The following is a 22,543-nucleotide window of genomic DNA, read 5'->3' as shown; positions in this document are numbered from 1 at the left end:
AATATTTGATGGTTTTTCTTTTTTGCATGTCAATCGGTCCCTTGATAGCTCGAAAACTCGTACCGCATTCCATTTTATCTCCCTCTTGTTACGAAAAAATAAAATAAAATAAAACAAAAATAAAAGTGAGTCTTGGGTTAATATTGTTTTTTGGAATGATAGTTTTTGAAAAAAATAGAAAATTAAAAAGTGAGCACTTATTGCATCCTTATCGCCCACCACCTTCACTATCACTAACGCGTGTTTCTAAGCACTATGATCCCATGACATCACCACCGTATCGACACTTCACGCTCCGCCGCTTTCGCCGGAGTAAACACCGCTGCCCTAAAGCCGCCTTCTCCGCGGCCATCTTCATCGTCCCTCCGCCGTTCCACCACCGCTAGTTCCTCTCAATGTCGATGATCAGGGGTGAAATCGAATCGAGCTATTTTTATTTCACTTAAGCCGTTATGTCAACACCGTTTGCTTTCTAGCGTACATGTAAGCAAATTTTGGTTTCTGGCATCTATATAAGCAGATTTTTAGCAGTTCTTATTCACAGAATTTTGACAGAAGGTAAATAGGTTACACAGATATGAATTTGAGATTTTTGATGTCATAAAAAAAAATTTATGATTTTTTATGATTTTTGCATTTAAATTTAAGCATGGCCAGCAAATCCATAACTCAATACAAGGTCGAGTCAAAGTTTCGAATATCGAGTAATGAGTACACGACTGCCCCTTTTCACCTATTGTTTGACAATTTGATTTCGTAATCTAGTCTAGCCAATAAGGTGGCGGATTAGGAGTTGATCAAGTGCATCGAATGATGTGTTTACATCATGCGTCGACATACATTCATGTCCCAGCGCTTGACAAAGCTAACCCACGTTATTACCCTGTTCGGTTCCATTGTCGCGTGATTTCTCATGCATTCTGAAAACTATTTTAGACATGGAATGACACAGCTCGATCACAGCTTTCGTACCAGAAACAGCGTCAAAGTTCCTTGCTACTGAAGGCATCGTTTCGACTTGTTCCAGACTCGTATGTTCGTTTTGTTCAGAAGATTCATTGAAGAGAGAGCAGAAATCTTCATCCGAAGGCTAAAAAGAAAGGAACACGCAATCTTGCTTGGTATTTATTATCGGAGCGTTCCCATTCAAGCTTCAAATGGAATCACAGCTGCTCTCCGAAATTACGATACGCGTATTCACAATGGAAGCTAAAGTAGTACTTCTGTTTCAGCAAACCACCTAACTCATACACCAGCATCATATGACAGACAGGCATCATTTGCAAACTTCATAAAACAGGGTATGAAGCAAACAAAGCCACTTCAACAAGACGAGTACCCCAGTTCCCGCATAAGATGAAGATAATTATGTATTCTTGGAGACCGCTAGGCCCGAAAACTACAGGTTGAGGGCTTGGGCATGATGGAGGATGTGATCGTCGATGAAGGTGGCGATAAAGAAGTAGGAATGATCATAGCCCGGCTGCAACCGCAAAAGAACCGGGACTCCATGTTTCTTGCAAGCTTCTGGGAACTTGTTTGGCAACAGTTGATCGTGCAAGAATTTGTCATCTTCCCCCTGCGGAAAGAAATTACCCCATGATTAATGGCCAATACATGGTCCATGATTCAAAACGAATTAAAGATTTTCTGCCCACAAGCAAATAGAACAAATGCATTTAAAAGTTCAAACTGGGCCGCAGATAAGCCAGTCAAGGGTTGGGCAGAAATCCAGGCAATCTTAACATTTTCAACTGCTGGGTCCGCCGTAGTTGCATTTGTTGACTGATTATTTTCGTTACTTTTTAATATCAAAATTGCACTCAGATCATTGGTAAGCGACCCGTGAGGAAGGGAACACCCACGATTCTTTCAACTAACCATAGCGTTACTTTTAATCCACACCAAAGACACCAAAGAGAGACAGACAGCTTTGCCTCCCCAAGAGTTTTGAATTGTCTTATAAATCCCATACTAGTCTGCAACCATCAGCTTAAACAACCCAATGCTGAAGAAAGCTGTAATTTTGAGATGAAGATGGCCGAATAGGAGAAAGATGTACGATTGAGATAGCAATTTGTAAAAGATTTCGTTTATTAAGATCTCAATAGCTCAGTGACACTAAACTTGTCTTCCATTGACTCCTACTTGGTTGGGTTGATTACAGTGCAAAGCCATGTGCGTGCTCTTCAGCTGCAATCGTAAAGTCTAAAATGGGTTTCTCTTAATGGGTTTATTGGTCCACCTGCAACTGCGACTAATAATACTTCAACTCGGTTGCAATTATGTGCAGGCACAATGCAAAGGCATGTGCCCCTTGGCTGCAACGGTGAAGTACAAATGGGTTTCTCATAAGCGACAGTTTCCAACTGGACTGGCTTAACCAAGATTAGACCGACCTGTTTTATCAATCCATCTGTGATCAAAACCAATACAACCTGGGTACAACTATTTCCTGAGCAAAAGACTCAACAAGATCAGACTCTTGAATCAGTTCTAGATAAGGAACCCCACCTTAGATGGGCGAAGCCCTACACTGACTAAACCATTAGCCGAGTACGATGTGAATTGCAACCCGATTTGGATGAGGCAGACACCATATTGTGTGCATTAACAGGTGTTGGAAGCACTGATAATCACTAATCAAGTACTTCCTGGAAAGGGAAAAAAACTAAGCAGCTTCATGTACATATTTCCCGGAAAAAGTATGTGCTGACATGAAGTCTCACAAAAGAGTACAACATGCAGGTTGTTCGACTTGTTTTTCTATTGTGTCAATAAATTTGTATATAGATACAGGCTCAGCAGAATGTTGAATGATTACTTTGCTCACTGTAACTCCAAAAAAGGGACAGAGAAACTAGCTTGTTAAACCAATCCGGTGATATTACTCTAGAAAGAGCAATTTATTTCTGTAGCGACTTTCTCATTCAAAATTACCCTGACTAAATGTCATCCGGCACCAGCATAAATAAGGCTATTAATTCAAAGAAGGCATTTTCCATGAGAGAAGATTAACAAAAAATATATAAATTCTAGAATCACAAGCTCAAAGGACAAACTTACTTGATCAATTAGTATGGTAGCAGACACATCATGGAACTTTGCAACTAGGCAAGTAGCATCATATTCCTCCCAATCAGCTTTATTTTCACCTAAATAGTTGATAAAAGCCTTCTGGCCCCATGCACAGTTTATAGGATTCACAATTGGAGCAAAGGCAGAGACCGACTGCAAAATGAGTGAGTCAGAAAACACTGAGAGTGAGTCTGCATAAGTGGATACTAATGCGAAATATTCTAGTTAATTCTCAAATTCAGATTATAGACGAGTTCAAATTAAAAAACTTTATAACTTTAGGAAACTGCAGATTTAAAAATGGGGCACTAGAGCAAGATGAAGATTTCCATTTGCTATAAATGGACCGTAGAGCCTAGGTAAATAGTCTGCAGACATATAATTGCAAGAGAAAATCATTTTAAAGTGTCAAGCATTTGCACTTATTGGATTGGGACTGAAAGTTGAACAAAGGTAGCAACCCTCAGGGCTATGAAATCAGTAGCAGGTAGGCTTATGTTATTTACCTTATATTTGTCACGATTTTTTAGGTAGATCGTCAGAGCACCATGTCCTCCCATAGAATGACCAAATATAGATGCCTTTGCTGTATCAAGCTGTGGGAAATTCTCAGCCAGAAGTTGGGGCAATTCCTTGACAATGTAATCGTACATACGCCAGTTCTTCCACTTTTCTTGGGTAGCATTAAGATAAAAGCCAGCACCTGGTTAAAATAAAGGAAACAACCACTCAAGACAAATCGCATATTGCAACAAAGAATTTGTCTAAATTCAAACTTCTCGTGGCTCTTATTTGGGGTATCAATCATAAATAATATTGGAGCATTCGTCACACCCTAGTTCATTTGGCTTCGTCAGAACCCATGACAACATCACCGATCACCAATCTTCAGGAGGAAAACAATATTTGCATCACACCCGATGTTATTCTATCAGTAAAATGAGTACGAGGTCACCAAAAACCAAAATTCAAGATAGACAATAGTAATAGGATGACACACTCCACTTTTCTAGTATGATGAAAATACTATATGAAGCTATGACGTCAAAAGAGATACCCTTCAAAATTAGAATGGAAAGTGCCCATAAATTTCATACAATAGACTGCCATACTGCCTCCCATCTCAGCATGACTGTGTATTAGTGAATAAATTCTTAAATAAAATTCTCAGTTTGAGTCATCAAAACACATTCTGCTGACAAATCTTAAAGCAACTCCAAAAAGTAAACTCTTTCTCAGAACAATTGGTAAAAGAAACAATTTTAATTTATTTATCCTACATAGAGGTGAGGCACACGAGGATTATACTTCTTAGCAACTTGGACCTGCTGATAGGGGTGATAAATATAATAGTATATCTCTAAATAAACATCAGCCGGTCTGGGGGTACTCTAAGAGCAGTATATTGTGGAGGTAGAATACGTCATAGCATTGAAGATGAATGCACTCTGAAAAAGTCGATGGAGATACTAATGCGGCATACCTACGCCAAAATCCCAGCTGTCTGCTTCTCCTTCCACATTCAGGCCTCCTGCAATGTATAAATAACAAACATAGCTTCGATATCAAGGAAGAAAGCAGCAGTTTTAGCGCTCACTCATAATATATCCTCAGGTTTATCAAATACGAAAAGTTTATAAGCCAAGATATAGCATGCAAGTATTGAGAAAGCTAATAAGATAAGAGAGCGAAATAACAACGGATTTGGCAGATGAATTGTCCAAGTTGCTCCATACTAATGGATTTGGACTCCGACTGTGGCATTACATCAAAATTAGCACCATAAGAACTCCATCCTTTCTGCACCCGAAATTGAAAATACCGGGTAAGACCCATCACAGTTCCATTACCGATATCCAAATCCCTCTGATGGAAATCCTATCTCTGCAACAGGCTAGAACCAGCAACACAAATGGACGCACCAAAAAGCGAAACGATAAAGCGGGCTAAACCGAAAACATGCGATGGACAAGTAAACAGGGATACGGGTCACCGACTCGGAGACGTATCGGGCACGATCAGGGCAATGCCCTCTTTGGAAGCCGCGCGTTGAGCGCCGGATTTCGCAATGAAATTCTCGTCCGTGCACGTGAGCCCAGACAACCAGTACAGCACCTGCTCATTCACACGGCCAAAGCAATTAAGGGAGCACAATCGATCGACGCCAATCCACACCCCCCCACGCTCACGTACACAAACATACACACACACAAACGCACGCTCATCTTAAATCGTCGAATGCGGAAAGCTAAAAAGACACGAACTTTTCTAATCCGCAGACCAAACGAGATGAACCCAGATAAACCCGGAAAGTGGAATTGAGAAAGAAGGCCTTCGATGAGCAACGGAAGGCGAAGATCGAGGACTTACAGGGGATCTGTGAGAAGGGGAAGGAGCAGGAGGGAAGAAGATGTGGAAGTTCATGGAGCAACCGAGGGTTGGGCTGAAATGCTTATATCTCCGGTTGTAACCCCCGAACATCTTCGAGCTGCTTATCTCGCTTGGCTTCGTCTCCATCTTCTTCTTCTTCCTCGCCTCTCTCTCTCTCTCTCTCTCTCTCTGAGTGCCTACAGTGAGTCGAGCTCGAGCTCACTCTCACTCGAAGCTTTCTCGGAGAGACTAGCAACGAGGCAGACAGGATAGCTACAGTGGCTTAACCTTATGATATAAGTATTTATACGAGTGATTAATTCCGGTGAGGGTATATAAAAATTCGTAATTACAGAAAGACCTCGCCATACATGTAAATTACATGCTAATACTCCCATCAATTCAAAGTCAACTCGATACTGTTTGGTGCGAACATGAAAAACGGGGTTGAGAGTGAACTAAATGGCGAAAATGTTGTCACGGTAAACAGTTGGATTTATAAAAAAAAAAAGAGGAACGCCCAGCTCATAAAGTAAATAACAAATCCAAATAATCTTTCTAACGCAGTAAGCGACAACACGATATGAGATTTGCCTACATGACATGACTCTCAGGATACTGACTTAGAATTAGAATTTCAAACATGACTCAAAACTTGTTAATTAGGATGGCCTAGACTAACATGCCATCAAGCAAGTGAAGTGAAGGAAACCACCATAAGATACAAATAAGGTGATATCAATGAGTTGGAAATCGCATAAAGACCATGAGAAGAGTCAGCTTGGATGACAACTTACCCTGTTCGTTGATCCTTCAAAGAAAATGATGAATCATTAAAATCAGTAACATAAGAATTTTTACGGCCAAGTTGAGTAATTGAGAGGAGACTGCGAGCAAGATTAGGAACATAATAGACATGAGATAACAACAAGGATCGAGAGCCAATATGCAAAAAGACTTTACCCACTTGCTTAATAGGCAAGAAATGACCATCACCAACCAAGACTTTTATCAAATTGTAAAAGGGTCTAAGATTTAGGATTTTATTAATGTCATTAGTCATATGTACTGACACTCCTCTGTCAAGATACCACATTGGATCAAAAGTCTCACCAACTGAGAAAGCCGAGAAGGAGTCCAAGAGAACGTTGTCGGCGAAGGCGTGGTTAAATAGTTGTCGACATTCCCCATTATAGATTTGACAAAAAAGATGAGGCCTAGATCCAAGAATGCCTCTATGAGTGAATGGAGAACAAAGGGTGGGAGTCTCGAACCACAACGGAAGAGTAAGAGACGACAGGGTTGATTGCACAGCTATAATTTGAGCAACAACATAAATCGATGCAACAAAGAAGATGGAAGAAGAGGTGAAAGTAGACGCAATGTTGTTGAGAGGTGATGGGAAATTTGGATTAACGAAAAGAGAAGATGGTGGGTAAAGAGATGAATGAGAAGAAGAAAAAATTGGAGATGCATCGCACATTGTTGAGATAGCAATTGGAGCCAAGGAAGTCTTGATCTGGGGTAGTAATGTTGAAGAATTTGATGCATTTTCCTTCTTTGATACCATGATGAAATTTAGAGCCACAAAGAAAATAACGAAAACGACAGAGAGTAGCGAAACGGGTCAAGTGAATAATGCCAGAGAGTTTATAGTGGCTTAACCCTCAATTAAAGTTGTATGACATGTATTTATAAGAGCGATTAATTACAATCAGAATACACGCGAAAATATAATTATAGAAAGACCCCTAATATTTATAAGGGAAAAAACCACCAAAAACCCCAAACTTGCGCCATCGTGACACATTTACCCCGAACTTTTTTGTGACACCAAAACCCCGAACTTTGCTTTTTGTGACACATTTACCCTAATGTATTTAGTCCATGGGCATTTTCGTCTTTTCGCTTTTTCTTTTTTTTTCCTTTCCGGCGAGGGGCCTCGCCGTCGGCTCAGCCGCGGGTTCGGGCGAGGTTCGCGCCTCGCCCGGGCGAGCGAGGGCGGCCCTCGCCCGGCTCGGGCGACGGGCGAGGTCGACCTCGCCCGAGCCGGGCGAGGCCGCCTCGCTCGCCCAGGCGAGGCGGACCTCGCCCGACGCCGGCGAGGGTCGCCCGCTCTCGGCGAGCGAGGCGGCCCTCGCTCGACTCGGGCGAGGCCGACTCTCGCCGACGCCGGCGAGGTCGACCTCGCTGGTCGAGCGAGGACGCCTCGCTACGCCCAGCGAGGGCGAACCTCGCCGCGCCGGCGGGGGCCGCCCTCGCCCGATCTCGGCGAGGTCGACCCTCGCCGGCGTCGGCGAGGCGGCCTCGCCGATCCGGGCGGGAGGCCTCGCCGAGGCTCGGCGAGGTCGACCTCGCCCGGACGCCGGCGAGTCGACCTCGCCCGGGCGAGGCGGCCCTCGCCGCCCGGCGGGCGAACCTCGCCCGACGCCGGCGGGACGCCCTCGCCGGGCGGCGAGGGCCGCTCGCCCAGGCTCAGCGAGGTCGACCCGCCGGCGTCGGCGAGGGCGGCCCTCGCTCGCCCGGCGAGGCGAACCTCGCCCGACGCCGCGAGGCCGCCCTCGCTCGGCGCGGCGAGGCCCCTCGCCGGATTCGGAAGGCCGACGCCGGCGAGGCCCCTCACGGAAAGGAAAAAAAAAGAAAAAAAAAAGAAAAAGCGAAAAGACGAAAATGCCCATGGACTAAATACATTGGGGTAAATGTCACAAAAAGCAAATTCGGGGTTTTTGTGTCACAAAAAAGTCGGAATCTGTCACGATTAAGAAAGCAGTGTTTTGAGGTTTTTCCTATTTATAAATTACGTAATCAGCCAGGGAAAGACTTTGTGGGCTCAGGCCATCACTGGGCTCGAGCCCAATTGAATCGAGTACCACCCACGCAACGCTAGGTGCTCCTATGACAGCCGCGAGACGGCGGTGGTTTGCCGGTTGCGTGTCCTGGTCTCCGAGGGTTTTGGGGTCTCTTCCTCCTCCGACCATCTTCTTCTTCTTCTTCTTCTTCTTCTTCTGGGTCGGGTGGCTCGCCGGCGATGGCGGAATCCGAGAAGCCGGCCGACCTGAAGAAGCTCCTGGAGCAGTTGCGCCGGAGAGCATCCGAAGCCGAGGTCAGCCCATGATGTTTTTACGTCACTTGCAATCCCGTGTTGGTCTCTGTACATTCATGTCCGTGTGCACATGCCGTGTAGATCAGTGCGTGTGATTATCTTCCTCGTGCAGATGTTCGCCGTTTGACGTTTCTGTCGTCAGTACGGTCGACATTGTCGTTAGCTGTACATTGATCTGGGCATAGTTGATAGGGATGCGCGAGGAGATGTGCTCATTAGCAGATGATTCTGCAGGTGTCTCTTTGCAGAATCGCGTGTTCTTTTCTGTGACTTCGCGCGCTATCCGCGAGTGCCCGCATGTATGTTGATACGGGCGACTGCGTCTGCGCGCGCGCGCGTGCTGGGTTTGGGTACTTGTATTTGTGCAGTTGCGTGTGTGTGCCGTGGGCGTGCTTGCGTGTCTGCAACTTGCAGGCACGGGCTTTGTGTGCAAACCCGAGCTTGTTAGATTCGATGTGCTGAAGTAGTTATTGATTTTGCTTCTTGGATCTTCAATCGATGTCAATCGATTGTGTCGGAGGTGCTTCATTCGGCTTTGCTTACAGATGACGGTCACTTGCCAATTGCGGAAGTTGAATATCCATATGGTCTTGGTTATCGAGGTCTAATTTGCTTTGCAATCACCTGACCGTCATCACGGTGCATTTGGTTTTTCTTTGACTATATATTTTAAATTGTCTGGCAACTCTGGTTTAGCAAGAGAAAACTCATTTCTTCAAAGAAATGGTGCAGGATTTGTAACAGTGATGACTTAAACATCAAGTCTAGGTTTTGGTCTTGGACATGTTTTTTTTTTCGTTGCATGAACTTTTTCTTTTGCCAACAATTTCGAGTCCTTCAACTTCAACTATCATGAAACAAGAATTGGGATTGTATGTCTTATATATTCCCTGAAACTGACATCTTGCTGGTGCATTCATTTTGCTTGAAAGGATCGCTTGTCCAGACTCGAAGCTGCTGTTGCAAAGGAGAAAGGTAGGTCCTGAGGCTGCCCATCTAAGTTCTGTCTATTATGCTCCAGTACTTCCATTGTCTCATTCATCGACTTAAGATTTGCTTGCTGATCTAGATTCTTATGAGGAGGAATACTTGAAAAAGATTAGCAAACTAGAGTCGGAGCTCGAATGTGCAAAATCGGAGTTAGCTGCAGAACATAAAAAGGTAGCACGAGTGCCTAATTGTTCCATGTCTTGTCTCATTTGGGGAATCATGGATTATTACAGTATCTCTGTTGCATGAATTGCAGGCAGGGGAGCTTGCTGCGGAGAACGCAAAACTCAAATATCGCGTGACTCATCTTGTTCAAGCAGTGAAGGAGGCTGATCTAAAGCTAGAGAGCAAGGGAATCTGAGTAGATATCTAAATCGATTCTCCTTTTCGGGAAATGAATAGGCGACATACAAAAGCAATATTTAAGGTTGAATAACACGATACCTTTGAATTACCCCCAAACTCTAGAATGTATTGTAGACCTTTTTCTGTTTATAAGAACTTGACACTTGTGACTTGAATGTTATGAATCACAGTAACCTTATTTCCCTTAATTAGTTTACTTTTATGAGGAGGGTTGATTGACTTGTCATTAAAATAGTACGAGTTTTTTCGGTTATTATGCTCGGTTTGACCCTTTCTTGGGTTTACTGAATGGGGTTATCATCCCATTCTAACAACTCTCGTTTCTTCACTTGAAAGATCGGAACTTTTAGCCCAACTGGAACGATAGCCTCTTTTGGAAGTGCTCTGTGGAACTGTTTTGGACATTCTGCTTTTGGGATTTAATGGTCTTTTAAATAAGAAGCTTTGAACTGATACACATTAGCATCTTTCTCTTGAAAATATTTGTGCGGGGAATACCTGCTATAGCCATTCAATATCAACTGTAGGCAATCAAGTGCCATTCACAGAACAAATCTGGTTTTGGGAGTCAAGCGGGACTTGTTTTGTTTTCGTTTAAAATGACGTAAGGTTAGGTACAGTTTTAATACTCTTGAGTATTACTGTTTGTGTGCCATTTGGTTGCCTTTTAACTGTTTCTTTTTATCAAGGATGTATCCTCTTACCTCTCAAAGTTTGCATAATAGAGTCGTTCATCTTTGATCATTGGCTAATATCATTTGCACGTGCGGGCGGAGAGAGAGGAGGAAAGAGGGAGGGATTGGGGGGCGGTGTCGGTGTCCGCGCGGTGGCCCAATCTCGGCCGAAAAAGCCGGCAAAGGTCGGCCGACGGCCCTCGTGGGCCGCATACGTGGGACCAGCAACGGCAAGCGAGCGATGCCTTCTATTCGTTGGGGCTACTCCCTGCCCAATTTTTCCCCTTCTTCTAGCTTAGTTAGCCCCAACCCTCTTTTCCCTTCTTCTAGCTAGTTTGGCAACCCATGTTTGAGCACCTTGCAGATCGCTAGACCCCCGCCTAGGGCGGGCAAGGGTTATTAAACCCCTCACCGGGGAGGCTGGGCCACCGCGCCTAGCGCCCGGACTCTCTCTCGTTTCTTCTTAATTGCTGATGTGAAGCCAAGTCAACATCGCATTCTCAAATTTCACCCCATTGATGGGGTTATTCTATGGTTGATAAAAGAGGGAATCGATTGCGCAAAGTGTGAGAAGTAAGAGGACTGCATTAGACAAAAGAAGAAAAAAAAGAGCTAAAAGGACCAAATAACATAGGCAATAATACTTGTAGGACTGAAAATGAGCATGACCCAATAGTTGGAAAAATTTTGGTAAGCAAATCTTTACAACAATTTCCAGGCCACCGCTCAATTCAATAAAATTTAAACTAGGTAGCTTGGTTGGCACCTTATTTTCTAAATGATAAGGATACTCTCATTATGTAGATAAGCGGGTGGCTTAAACATGAAATTATTTCACTAGGTCATATGGGAATTCGCATTTGGGTCATGCGCCAATCCACATGCATAAATGCATCTAGTCATTGCCGTGAAATCTAATCTCGACACTTTCATCGAACTTAGAAGTGGTAACTTGTATACGGACTTAAATTTTGTAAGTTCAAAGTGCAACATAACTTTCAGGAAGGAAATTGCCTTTCCGTCTATCTTGGAATAGATAAGTATTTGGATACTAAATTCTTTTCATTACCTCTTATAGAGTTATCTCATGTTTATCAAGCGATGAAATATGGATAGTAGATTTACGATGTTAAGTTTTTGAATTCGACTTTAGGCCCTTTTTCATAAAAAAGAATTTGGGCAAGTTCATCACGGTTACAGCTAAATCTACATAAAATAGTAAACATCATTTTTTTTCCCAGAGTGTATGGTAAAGATTGACATTGGTTCTCAGCATAGCAAGTCAATTTTAAATTGTTTGAGAGTATTGCGTATCAAACCATAAAAGTAAAGGGTTGTTAGCACATCACATAAGCTGTCTCCTGATTAGTAAATGCATAAACGTATCATATAAGATCTGTCCCTAAAGTCCTAGAGAGATGGCATGAAGTAGAAGCTTTAGAGTAGTTTCGTGAAGTCAAAGAATCTTTCCTCATCTTCCTTAATCATGGATCATTGCATGGCACGTGACTGATTAGAGTACTTCCAAAATAAAGAATTTCCATACTTAATTTAGTGTTTAGCATCGTTTGATCTCTATTATTGTGTTACCTAATCTCCGTTAACGTCTAAGTCTATGATGAAGCTGGAGGTAACCCGTTGTTGTTTAGTCATGCAATTATTTACAAACTAGCAAGCTAAGAGTTCTCTAAGGTATTCTAGCAAGACGACGACGGGGAACGCAATTTTGGGGAAAATTGTCCAAAAAGTTCTAAACATATTTGCGCTTTTGTCAATTCAGTTCTAAACCTTTTAATTTTGCCAATTAAGTTATAAATATTTTCACGTTTTGCCAATTGAGTATATCTGTCCAATTTTGGCTGGAAATCGCTGCCATAGGTGCTAGTTGTCCGACATGGCGCGACTGATGCTGACGTGAATAATTTTTAATAATAATTTTTTTCAAATTTTTTTATTAATTTTTTTTCTTTTCTTTTTCCTCTCTTCTTCCTCTGCCAGTCTCTGGGCTTGGGCAATGGTCAGTGACCAGCTAACGGGAACCACCAGCAATTGTCGCTCCTCATCGAAGGTCGGCGAGGTCGAGCCTTGCCCCAAGTTGGCGAGGTTGACCCTCGTCGGTTGTTTCCTTTTGCCAATTGCTAGCCATTGCCCAAGCCTAACGACCGGCGAAGAAAGAATGGAGAAAAAAGAAAAAAATTGTATGTGTCAGCATTGACCGTGTCACGTAGGATGGCTGGTATCCACGTTAGCGATTTCCTACTAAAATTAGACAGATTGACACAATTGGCAAAACGTGAAAGGTTTAGGACTCATTTGGTAAAATTAAAATGTTTATATTTGAATTAACAGAAGTGCAAACATGTTTATGACTTTTTGGACAATTTTCTCGGCATTTTTGCTATACATTCACGCGATTGGTAGCATGACTTGTAATCTAGGGTTGGTCAAATAGTCAACATCGAGATTTTGGTTTTCAAAGAAGCTTAAATGTTTGATGCAAGCTCGCGAAAAAAAGTATGATTAATACCATAAAAAATCTCAAATTAGTAGTATCTCACGACACATTCACCTGAAACTGATTATCATCTAAAAAAAATCTCAAACCGGTATTGCCTTATCCAAATCCATCCTCCATTAGCATTCTATCCAATATTCCCTATCATTCAGATCTTTCTTATAATCGTATGTCACGTGTATTGACACGTACGCAATTTGTCAGGATATCGAACGGAATACTGACGGATCTTTGAATTCCGCGTGTTATTTAAGTTTTCAGAGTCCTTGCTTCTTATAATCTTTGGTACCATGCAGCACATTCACTCCGAACTACTTTTCATCCCACAAAAAAATAATACCGGGCCCTTATTAATTCCAAAGGGTAATATAATCTTTCTTTGTACCTACGAAAAGTAGAATCTCAAAGGATTTAAGAAAGCAGCACAAGTAAAGAGAATGTTGTACAAAACAATGGCTGCTAACTGACACTTCCCCATTTACCAAAAGCCGTTTTTACGGGCCAAGCAAGAACCCAAAAGAATGGCAAGTGGGGAAACGACACTCTCTCTTCCACATGTGCCCCTCTTCATGAATTTCTCCACAAAAAAAACAAAAAAAATGGATAATGACACAAACAGTCCCTGAACTTTGACTCAATATGTAATTTGATCCCTGAACTTTTAATTTGTTTAATGTAGCCCCTAAACTTTAAAATAATGTTCAATTTGATCCCTGAACTTTTAATTTGTTCAATGTGGTCCCTGAACTTTTAATATGTGTTCAATTTAGTCCCTGAACTATATAAAAATATTCAATATAGTCCCTGCACTTGAATTAATGGACGGACTTAATTGAAATTTTTTAAATATTTATGGGAATAAATTGAACAAATATTAAATGTTCAGGGACCACATTGACAAATCAAAAGTTCAGGGATCAAATTGAATATTAGGTTAAAGTTTAGGGATTATATTGAATAAATTAAAAGTTAAGGGATCAAATTGCACATTGGGTCAAAGTTCAGGGACTGTTTGTGTCATTTTCCAAAAAAAAAACAACAACACATCACTAACAAACGACAAATCAAACTTCAGCAGACATCGCTGTTTCTTCTTCTGCTGCTGCTGCTTCTTCTTCTTCTTGCTCTTCTTCCACCTGCACTGATCCCAGCCAAATTGGACGCACCGATCGCTTTCACATCACATTTGCCCCCTACCTTTGCCCACCCACCAATCTAGCCTCCCACCCAGATACTCATTCGCCGCCGGGAGCGACGGAGCATGCTCAAAGGTGCCTCCTTTTCCCCATCCCGACCCGCATAAGATCTGCCCACGAATCCGAACCGACCGCCGAGCGATTCCCCAATGTCGTCGGCCCCAAAGAAGCAAGCCCTTTTCATAGCTTCCCTGATCACGCTGTGGTACTCGTCCAACATCGGCGTCATCCTCCTCAACAAGTTCTTGCTCTCCAACTATGGCTTCCGGTTCCCCATCTTCCTCACAATGTGCCACATGTCGGCCTGCGCCGCCTTCAGCTACGTCTCCATAGTCTTCCTCAAGCTCGTCCCGCTCCAGCTGATCAAATCCAGGCCCCAGTTCATCAAGATTGCGACCCTGAGCGTGGTGTTCTGCGCGTCGGTGGTGGGGGGCAACGTGTCGCTCCGGTACCTCCCCGTGTCGTTCAACCAGGCGGTGGGCGCGACGACGCCGTTCTTCACGGCGGTGTTCGCGTACCTGATGACGTTCAAGAGGGAGGCTTGGGTCACTTATGCCGCCCTCGTGCCGGTTGTCACCGGCGTCGTAATTGCCAGTGGGGTATGGCTTTGCATGTGTGAATTAAATCACTTAAATTGAGTATCTGTTGTTTTGGTTGCATTCTGTTTTTTGGAGCGATTTTAAGGCTTCATTTGAAGGTTGATCTGCATCGTTGAAGGATTTGGTAGAATCTGATTGATAATGATCCAGATCTGCATTCTTGTTGCTAGAGTTGATGTTTTTGTTGCTCTGTGATGCTTACTCCTGCTGAGTTTTGTTGTCCTGTTGGAGCAATAGTAAATTTAGGCAGTTTTTTTTTTCTAAATTCGGTTATTCATGTGGAGATTTCCTCAAACTGCAATAATGTATTCACTGTAAGTTTGAATATAGGTGATAGATAGTTAGCTTCTCAAGCTTGAACTTGAGATCATTACCACTACTTTCATAATCGTAGCTAAGTTTTCAGTTTATTTGAGACAGGTCTGAAAACAAACTGAAAAGAGTTGCCTTTAAAGATATCGTTGCAATAGGATTTGTGTTAGAAGGGATGCATCAAACATTTTGCCAAGAATGGAAGGTGAATTTGTCTCTTGGGAGGAGAGGTGGATCTTTCCAAGCCTTGGGAAGATCTCTGGAAAGAAGAAAGTCATTACTTTTATCTATAAAGAAATTGCTCTCCTTCTCCTCTTGGTTAATGTGGATTTTACACTATCACCTGCTTAGAGATCTCAGAGAGAAGGATGCGTAATCTTGGCATGAGCGCTTTGCCAAAAGTTTTGGTCGATGTATTTCATTCAGTGGGTTGCTTGTTTGTGAAGATGTTGATAGTGTGTTTGGCTCTTCTTTTACACTACATCAGGCTTTTATAGAAATTGAAGAGATAAAGTGATGTTCAAATGAAGATGGGATGGAGATCAGATCCACAATTGATGTTGGAAAGTCTGTGGTTTATTGGTTTTATGGCTAATACACTTCTTGTCTTCTATAGTATGAAACGCCCCTTAGAAATTATGTAATGTGGACCTCCTTGATGTCTCTTGCCTGCTTACTCATTTATCTAAAGAACTCTATACCCATTTTGGAGACTTTTGTCGTCTAGCCAAGTATATTTTCCGCTGTCAGCTACGGGTTTATGGCAGCAGAATACCAGATGGCACAAGAGGATTTTATTTTACTACTTCCTTAACTGATGCCCCTGCCAAGTAGAAGTATTTCAGTTACCTTATGCATCCATTGGCGTCTTCAAAGTGACTTGAAAAGGAAAGATGCATGACATGGTGATTCTTTGCCATGAGTTATTGTCAAAATTGGAGCCTCACAAGCTTTACATTAGAGTTGTCCATTGGTCAAAGATGCTAAAGAAAACAGAAAATGTTTAAAGTGCCAAAAATGGTTTCTCGATAGATGAATGAATTCTTCTAGCTGAGAATGCTGCTTTCCTGGAAGCTTATGGAATAAGTTGATCATCTCCTTGTCCCACATTAACGTTCTATCTTATCTCTCCGGCATGATAAATTTTCCTTGTTGGTGGCAGGGGGAGCCAAGTTTTCACTTGTTTGGATTCATCATGTGCATCAGTGCAACTGCTGCAAGGGCATTTAAGTCTGTACTTCAGGGTGTCCTACTTTCTTCCGAAGGGTAATTGCTTTCTAAAATACCTCTTATGATACCCTGTTAAGAATTCATTAACAACTTTTGATGCAGTTTAAATGCTCAGAGGCATCTAAGTCCCATGCAACAGTTTAAAGTAGCCCATCTATATTGTATATTGGCCTCTTTTCCTGGTTAAGCAAGGACATGCTAGATGGAAGAAGGAACAAATATTTAGATCACAAATAGAAAAGTTTTAATAGACAAATAGTTCTACTGTGTTTTTACTATCTCCATCTGGAAAATAGAAAATTTTCTTCCCTAAACAGTCCGAATCCTATTTCCGAAATTTGAATGATGAGATCCAATGGCATACCATGAATGTTCATGAAGTACAGGTACTTGCTCTATGCAAATGAAATGCCATAAAAAAATTTGTTAGCTTATTCCCAGTCTATGAGAGTGGCCATTATATTCAGAGGTTTTGCTCTCCTGTCTCCTGAGAAATTACTCTACCGTTGAATCACGACTTGGAAATTGACATTCAATTACGATACAGGGAAAAACTGAATTCGATGAACTTGCTGCTGTACATGTCACCGATTGCGGTATTAGTCTTGCTACCGTCGACACTCATAATGGAGCCAAATGTCTTAGAAGCCACTTTATCACTCGGAAGAGAACACAAATTCATGTGGCTGCTTCTTTTGGTTAATTCAGCCACTGCCTATGCAGCCAACTTAACTAACTTTCTGGTCACCAAACATACAAGTGCCCTCACGCTCCAGGTTGGACATACTTTATCTTTGTTTAGTCCTCTATCATGATCCTGATTCTCATATTAGCTTGTAGCTTGCCTAATTCTGTTGAAGCAACTGACAAAATCACTATTATACTTGTCCAGAAGAACATAAGTTATAGACTGTTGTTCGATTAAATGATGGTTTTTTCTTGTTTTTATAGGAATTCTCGCAGTGAAAGAGCAGTAGCAGGGATTGTCAATAATTATTGATTAGACTGCTTAGAGAAAAGTCTATTTTAGACTTGTGGTCATCAACTCCTATTTTGATGTTATAGCCTCTTAATCTGTAGCTTCTTCTATGAGAAGTGAAATCGTTTGTTGCATGTTGATGAACATTTTTATTGGCTACATAAATTAGGACCCTCAAAAACTTTATGGAGACAAGGACAATAGTAATTGGTTAGTCTATCCAAGCTTTTTGTTTTTCACAGGTAGTTCTTCATGTTTCTTTATTGTGGCAGTTAGATATTTGTTCTTTGCAACTTTCATGTTGGAGTTATGAGCAAGACCAGAAAGAAGCTCGAGAATTACTTGCTAAAAACACTCTCTGCATTAATTGTGTCGACATCACAAATAAGTTGGTTGAACTATGTTGATTTGATTTTAACTTTTTTGTACATTATGTATTGATCAGGTACTTGGAAATGCAAAAGGTGCTGTCGCTGTTGTGATCTCTATACTATTGTTCAGAAATCCCGTGACAGTGATGGGCATCGGTGGATACGTGATAACAGTCTTGGGGGTTGTTGCATATGGAGAAGCAAAACGGAGATTCAAGTAAAGGTGGCGGACTTGCCTATGGGTCACTTACACGACCCGATTCCTATTAAAATTCGCGGTGCGACATTGCCTGATTAGGTGGAGGTGGTATTTTTTATTCTAGTATATGATTATTCTTGCTATTAGGAACGAAATCGAGGAGGGAATGGAGCAAGATTGCTCAACAATCCGATAGTGGAATTCTTCGTTTAGTACCCCGTCATTGTATACCTCACTTTGGAGGTGGCATGAGATGCTTCCTAGCAAATTTGATGTCACCACACTTGTTAAATAGTCAGCCTTATCACTTAGGAGTCATTTGGCCTGGAGCATTACTTAAAATATATTCAGGAACTGTCCTTCTTACGAATATAGATTGCAAGGAATCTGCCTTTTCTTTTTATCAATTCTGGGCCTTAAATCTGCAAATCCTCTCGTTTCTTTAAGTGGCTACATTGGTGCGCATCTCTGGATGAAGGAAGGTTGGAGGAAGTTTCTCTGAATGTTGAGTTACACGTTATGAACATAATTCACATGCAAATTTAGCGAAATGATGATTCGGGATCTATCAACCAGAAAAGTGGTCGGAGAAAGTTTTCGATGGATCAGAGATGGAGTTGTTTTAAGTCCCAAGCTGACCTAGAGCTAGATCAATTCAAAACAGCTTCAATTTTGACACAAAGCGATCAGTTTCATAAGGGACTCAGAAGACACCCTCCTCGTTTGTAGGTGGAAGAGAAAAAAACATGTTACATTGTTAATCGGGTTAGATATTGATTATCTGAAAAGCTTGGGAATTGCATTACTTTGCCACTTACCGAATCTTTGCTTTAAGAATTTGAATTTATTTGGGATAAGTGCGGAAACGGGATTTAAGGTTTTGGCTATTGGTCGATGATTTAAAGTATTGGTTTTGGTCCATTGAGGACTTAAGGTCAAAATAACCTCAATCAGATATTGAGCTCGCCGTCAGCAGAATTTAGGCATCTAAAATGGGACGTGTTTCCAACTCGTCATTTACGACGAGATATTTTCGGCGCCTGATTACAATACTGATGATGAGTTGGAGACTTAGCCGTGGCGTTCTCAAAATCTCAAGTTGTCAATTGACTAAAATACCAGTAATAACGAGCCGGAGACTTTGATTGTGGCGTTTTTTAATACTCTAATAAGTCCTCAACTGAACAAAATAAATTCTTTGCATTTTCAATCGGTCAATGACCAAAATTTTGAATCAGGTTGCTGCATTTGTCACTTTAATCAGGTAATGCACCAAATTTCTAACTTCTTGTTATTGATGCACTTGGACTGAAAATTCAATCTATACTTTCGGCTAAATGTTGACACGGTGCTCACGAGGCAACAATATGACGTTTGGAGAGGAAGGTTACGAGTATGCCACATTAGCAATCTGTCGGGAAATCGGCTCCGGACTCCCATCAGTGTGCGCCAATTGCAAATGTATCGAGTGACTGAAATCGAAAGCCAGAGATTAAACTTTAATTACCATGAACGGAGTTTGCGTCTCTGAAATTCATGTACCGAACCCCACGTTCCCCACACGCTCATTCCTAAATCCTCAACCAACTAAGTCGTGAACTCACAAAAATTCTTCGACCAAAAAAAAAAAAAAAGAACTCACAAAAATTCACCGGGGCTTTAGCTTTCAGAAACCCAACTAGGGTAGAAAGTTTTAGGCCGGGCCCCCTCCAATCCCTCTCTGTATTGTCGGAAAAAGTACCAAAAAAGTCATAAACCTATTGCATTGGTATCAATTTAGTCATAAACCTCTCAATTGGACCAATTTAGTCATAAACCTTTTTACATCGGTGCCAATTTAGTCCATCCGGCTAATTTAGGCCAGAAATCGCTGACGTGGACGCCAACCGTCCTACGTGGCACGACCGGCACTGACGTGGGCATTTTAAAATAACTTTTCGAGTTTTTTATTATTTTTATTTTATTTTCCCTTTTCTTTATTTCTTCTCTTTATTTTTTTTCTTTTTTTCTTTCCTTCCTCTTCCCTCTGTCAGTCACTAGCCTCCACGATGACCGGCGGAGGCCGTCGGCAGTTGGTAGGGGGGGCTAGGCAAGGGCCGGCCTCCCTTGTGGCCGATGAGAGCGTCTTGGCCCTTGCCCTCGCCGGCCGGCGGCGATCTTTGACGATCATCGTGGAGGCCGGTGACTAGCGGCAAGAAGAGGAAGGAAAGAAAAAAAAGAAATAAAGAAAAGAAAAATAAAAGAAAAAAAATTAATAACAAATTCAAAAATTTATTTTAAAATGTCCACGTCAGCGCCGGTCGTACCACGTAGGATGACTGGCGTCCACGTTAGTAATTTCCGGCCTAAATTGGCCGGATGGACTGAATTAGTACCAATGTGAAAAGGTTTAAGACTAAGTTGGTCCAATTGAAATGTTTAGAATTGAATTGGTACCAATACAATAGGTTTAAGACTTTTTTGGTACTTTCCTCTTATATCGTCCCTAGGTATGAGTTAGTATATTGTTTTAAGAAACTCGGGAAAATTATACAAATGGTCATTGAATTTTGATCTATGTGCAATGTCGTCTCTAAACTTATTTGATTCTTAAACTACTAGTAAATTTTTATTCTAGTCCATACACTACTTGAAATGTTCAATAATGTCATTTCGTTAATTCAAGTTAACGAAATCTGATGATTTAACTTCTAGCCCGTTAATTAGAATGGTGGACAATAAAGGCAAGTTACACGTAATAAGATATTCATCTCAGATCATAATATAATATTCCACATCATCATATCGTCCATGTTAACGCCTATTTTTTTCCTTTTCTAAAGTAGATGAATAAAAAAATGTACATGTTGACTTGTCATTTTTAAGACTCCAACTCAGCAAATAATAATTAACGCCATCAAATAAAGTCTAAGGCGTCATTTGAGTAAACGGAATGACTACACTAGACATTTCCTAATAGTTCAAGACCTTATTGAAAAAATTAAAAACTCAAGGACCAACATATTGGGCCAAAATTTCGATTGAACACTCTGGTCATGGCATTGGATCATTGTGTTAATTCTCTTCTAGATAGCCGGTTAACTACGGTCATGTCTTCGGATTATCAAGGCATATATATGGCACCCACATAGCTTCTCAAGGGCAGAAGGGGGATAATAGTATTAAAAGTACTTAACCATTTGTGGGTACAATATGTGGTGTACCCAACCTAAATAGAGGAAATGGCAGGGGTACGCCCAGAGAAAATACAGTGAGTCTTCCGGTGAATGCTCCTTATCCGAGCTAAGGCAACCACAACTTGGTTAGCTTCACGGTAGGCGTGCTTGATGAAAAGCCATTCGAACTCCACCAGTAAGCCCCAACGTTCCATCACAACAAGTTCAATTAGGGGCTTGAGGGAGGAACAGTTGTCGACGACGGTGCTTACAGCAATGCGAGCATTTAACTCCACTACTGCCTCGGGCATGGATGTTTAGTTTTCTTGCCAGTGAAAGCCCATCACATAATACCCGAAATTTAGCCATCACACTTCTAGTTATTCCAATGTTTCTGGAGAAGCCGGAAGTCCAGAAGGCGTCAGGAGTCCCGGATTGCACCTCCTGCACCTGGTCGTCCTGGATTGCCTGAGACCGACCCATCAGGGGTCTGGTTTAGACGATTCATTAGGTTGGTCTAACCCAACGAACAGAAGAACTAGTTTTTGTCAAATGGGGACCTCCTTTCTCTTCCTGTCAGCTCAACGAATTTAGCAGATAAAGCTAGAACAAAGATCAACTTGTGCACCCAGTAAAAGGCTAGTTCAGAATCGCAGAAAAATGTAAGAGTCTTGAATCACAACAAGATCACTAAATAAAAAAGAAAGACGCCAAATGGGAATCTCTTATCTTCACATATCAAATTGTTTCTTGACGATTTGGATGGGATATGACCACTTTTTATTGCAGACTTGTCTGGATTGTGGCCAAAGACAGCTTCAAGGAAGTATCGGGCGCCGTTAGTGGCTTTTTTTAATTCATGGCCTCCTTATCTTTGAAGTTTAAGCAACAATACAAGTCCAGAAAACATTTAATTTACATATTTTAGTTCCTTGCAGATATCATCTTCTTACATTTTCATAGTACATTTCCTGCGTCTTAACATTTAAGTTAATGGCATACAAATGCCTGCTCATTATTGCCATCTTCAATAGACATTTTCATTTAATTCGCGTACAAAAGACAATCCTCAGATGTCAGTGTTTTAATCATTTAGTATTTAGCTCTTGGGTGGGTTCGCATGTGTGATGGCCATAGTAATTGCATAAAGAAGCTTATTACTTGTCTGCTTTTGATCTGGTGCGTCTCACATGTGCTCTTCAATCCAGAAATGTAGGATTCCTTTCAGTTTTTGTCAAAAGGTGAAACTTTAAATGTTGGAGCTCTTGTATGACGAGAGCATTGTGCACGAATATTCCACATGCCACGGCGTCAAGAAAGAAAACGAACAGCATTAAGAGCTAGGAATAAATATATGAAGGTGACCCAGTGGCTCTTGTCCAGCACAAACTCTCCAAACACAAACC

General features: G+C 41.7%; 3 protein-coding genes across 3 annotated transcripts; 2 read left to right on the top strand and 1 right to left on the bottom strand.

The window, feature by feature from the left end:
- Window positions 1–1,114: 1,114 nt before the first annotated feature.
- Window positions 1,115–5,723, bottom strand: LOC115678529 (S-formylglutathione hydrolase). Its single transcript, XM_056315379.1, has 6 exons — window positions 5,449–5,723; window positions 5,076–5,193; window positions 4,562–4,609; window positions 3,585–3,781; window positions 3,067–3,231; window positions 1,115–1,579 (listed from the first exon to the last, which is right to left on the bottom strand). The coding sequence occupies exons 1-6, from the start codon at window positions 5,593–5,595 to the stop codon at window positions 1,400–1,402; spliced, it is 855 nt and encodes a 284-aa protein (XP_056171354.1). The 5' UTR covers window positions 5,596–5,723; the 3' UTR covers window positions 1,115–1,399.
- A 2,659-nt stretch (window positions 5,724–8,382) lies between these two features.
- On the top strand, window positions 8,383–10,139 carry LOC115678532 (uncharacterized). Its single transcript, XM_030601922.2, has 4 exons — window positions 8,383–8,551; window positions 9,484–9,526; window positions 9,621–9,712; window positions 9,798–10,139. Exons 1-4 carry the CDS (start codon window positions 8,477–8,479, stop codon window positions 9,900–9,902), a joined length of 315 nt encoding a protein of 104 aa, XP_030457782.2. The 5' UTR covers window positions 8,383–8,476; the 3' UTR covers window positions 9,903–10,139.
- Window positions 10,140–14,208: 4,069 nt separating this feature from the next.
- Window positions 14,209–18,389, top strand: LOC115678527 (probable sugar phosphate/phosphate translocator At3g10290). The gene is made up of 4 exons (XM_030601913.2): window positions 14,209–14,891; window positions 16,366–16,469; window positions 16,981–17,209; window positions 17,858–18,389. Exons 1-4 carry the CDS (start codon window positions 14,442–14,444, stop codon window positions 18,002–18,004), a joined length of 930 nt encoding a protein of 309 aa, XP_030457773.1. The 5' UTR covers window positions 14,209–14,441; the 3' UTR covers window positions 18,005–18,389.
- Window positions 18,390–22,543: the final 4,154 nt, after the last annotated feature.

This window comes from Syzygium oleosum, unplaced genomic scaffold (assembly GCF_021117445.2).
Source record: "Syzygium oleosum isolate NSW1041296 unplaced genomic scaffold, Sole_v2.1 Sole_v2.10, whole genome shotgun sequence".
Lineage (NCBI taxonomy): Eukaryota > Viridiplantae > Streptophyta > Magnoliopsida > Myrtales > Myrtaceae > Syzygium > Syzygium oleosum.
Note: the sequence above shows the minus strand (reverse complement) of the source record. Positions and strands in the feature narration are given on the sequence as shown.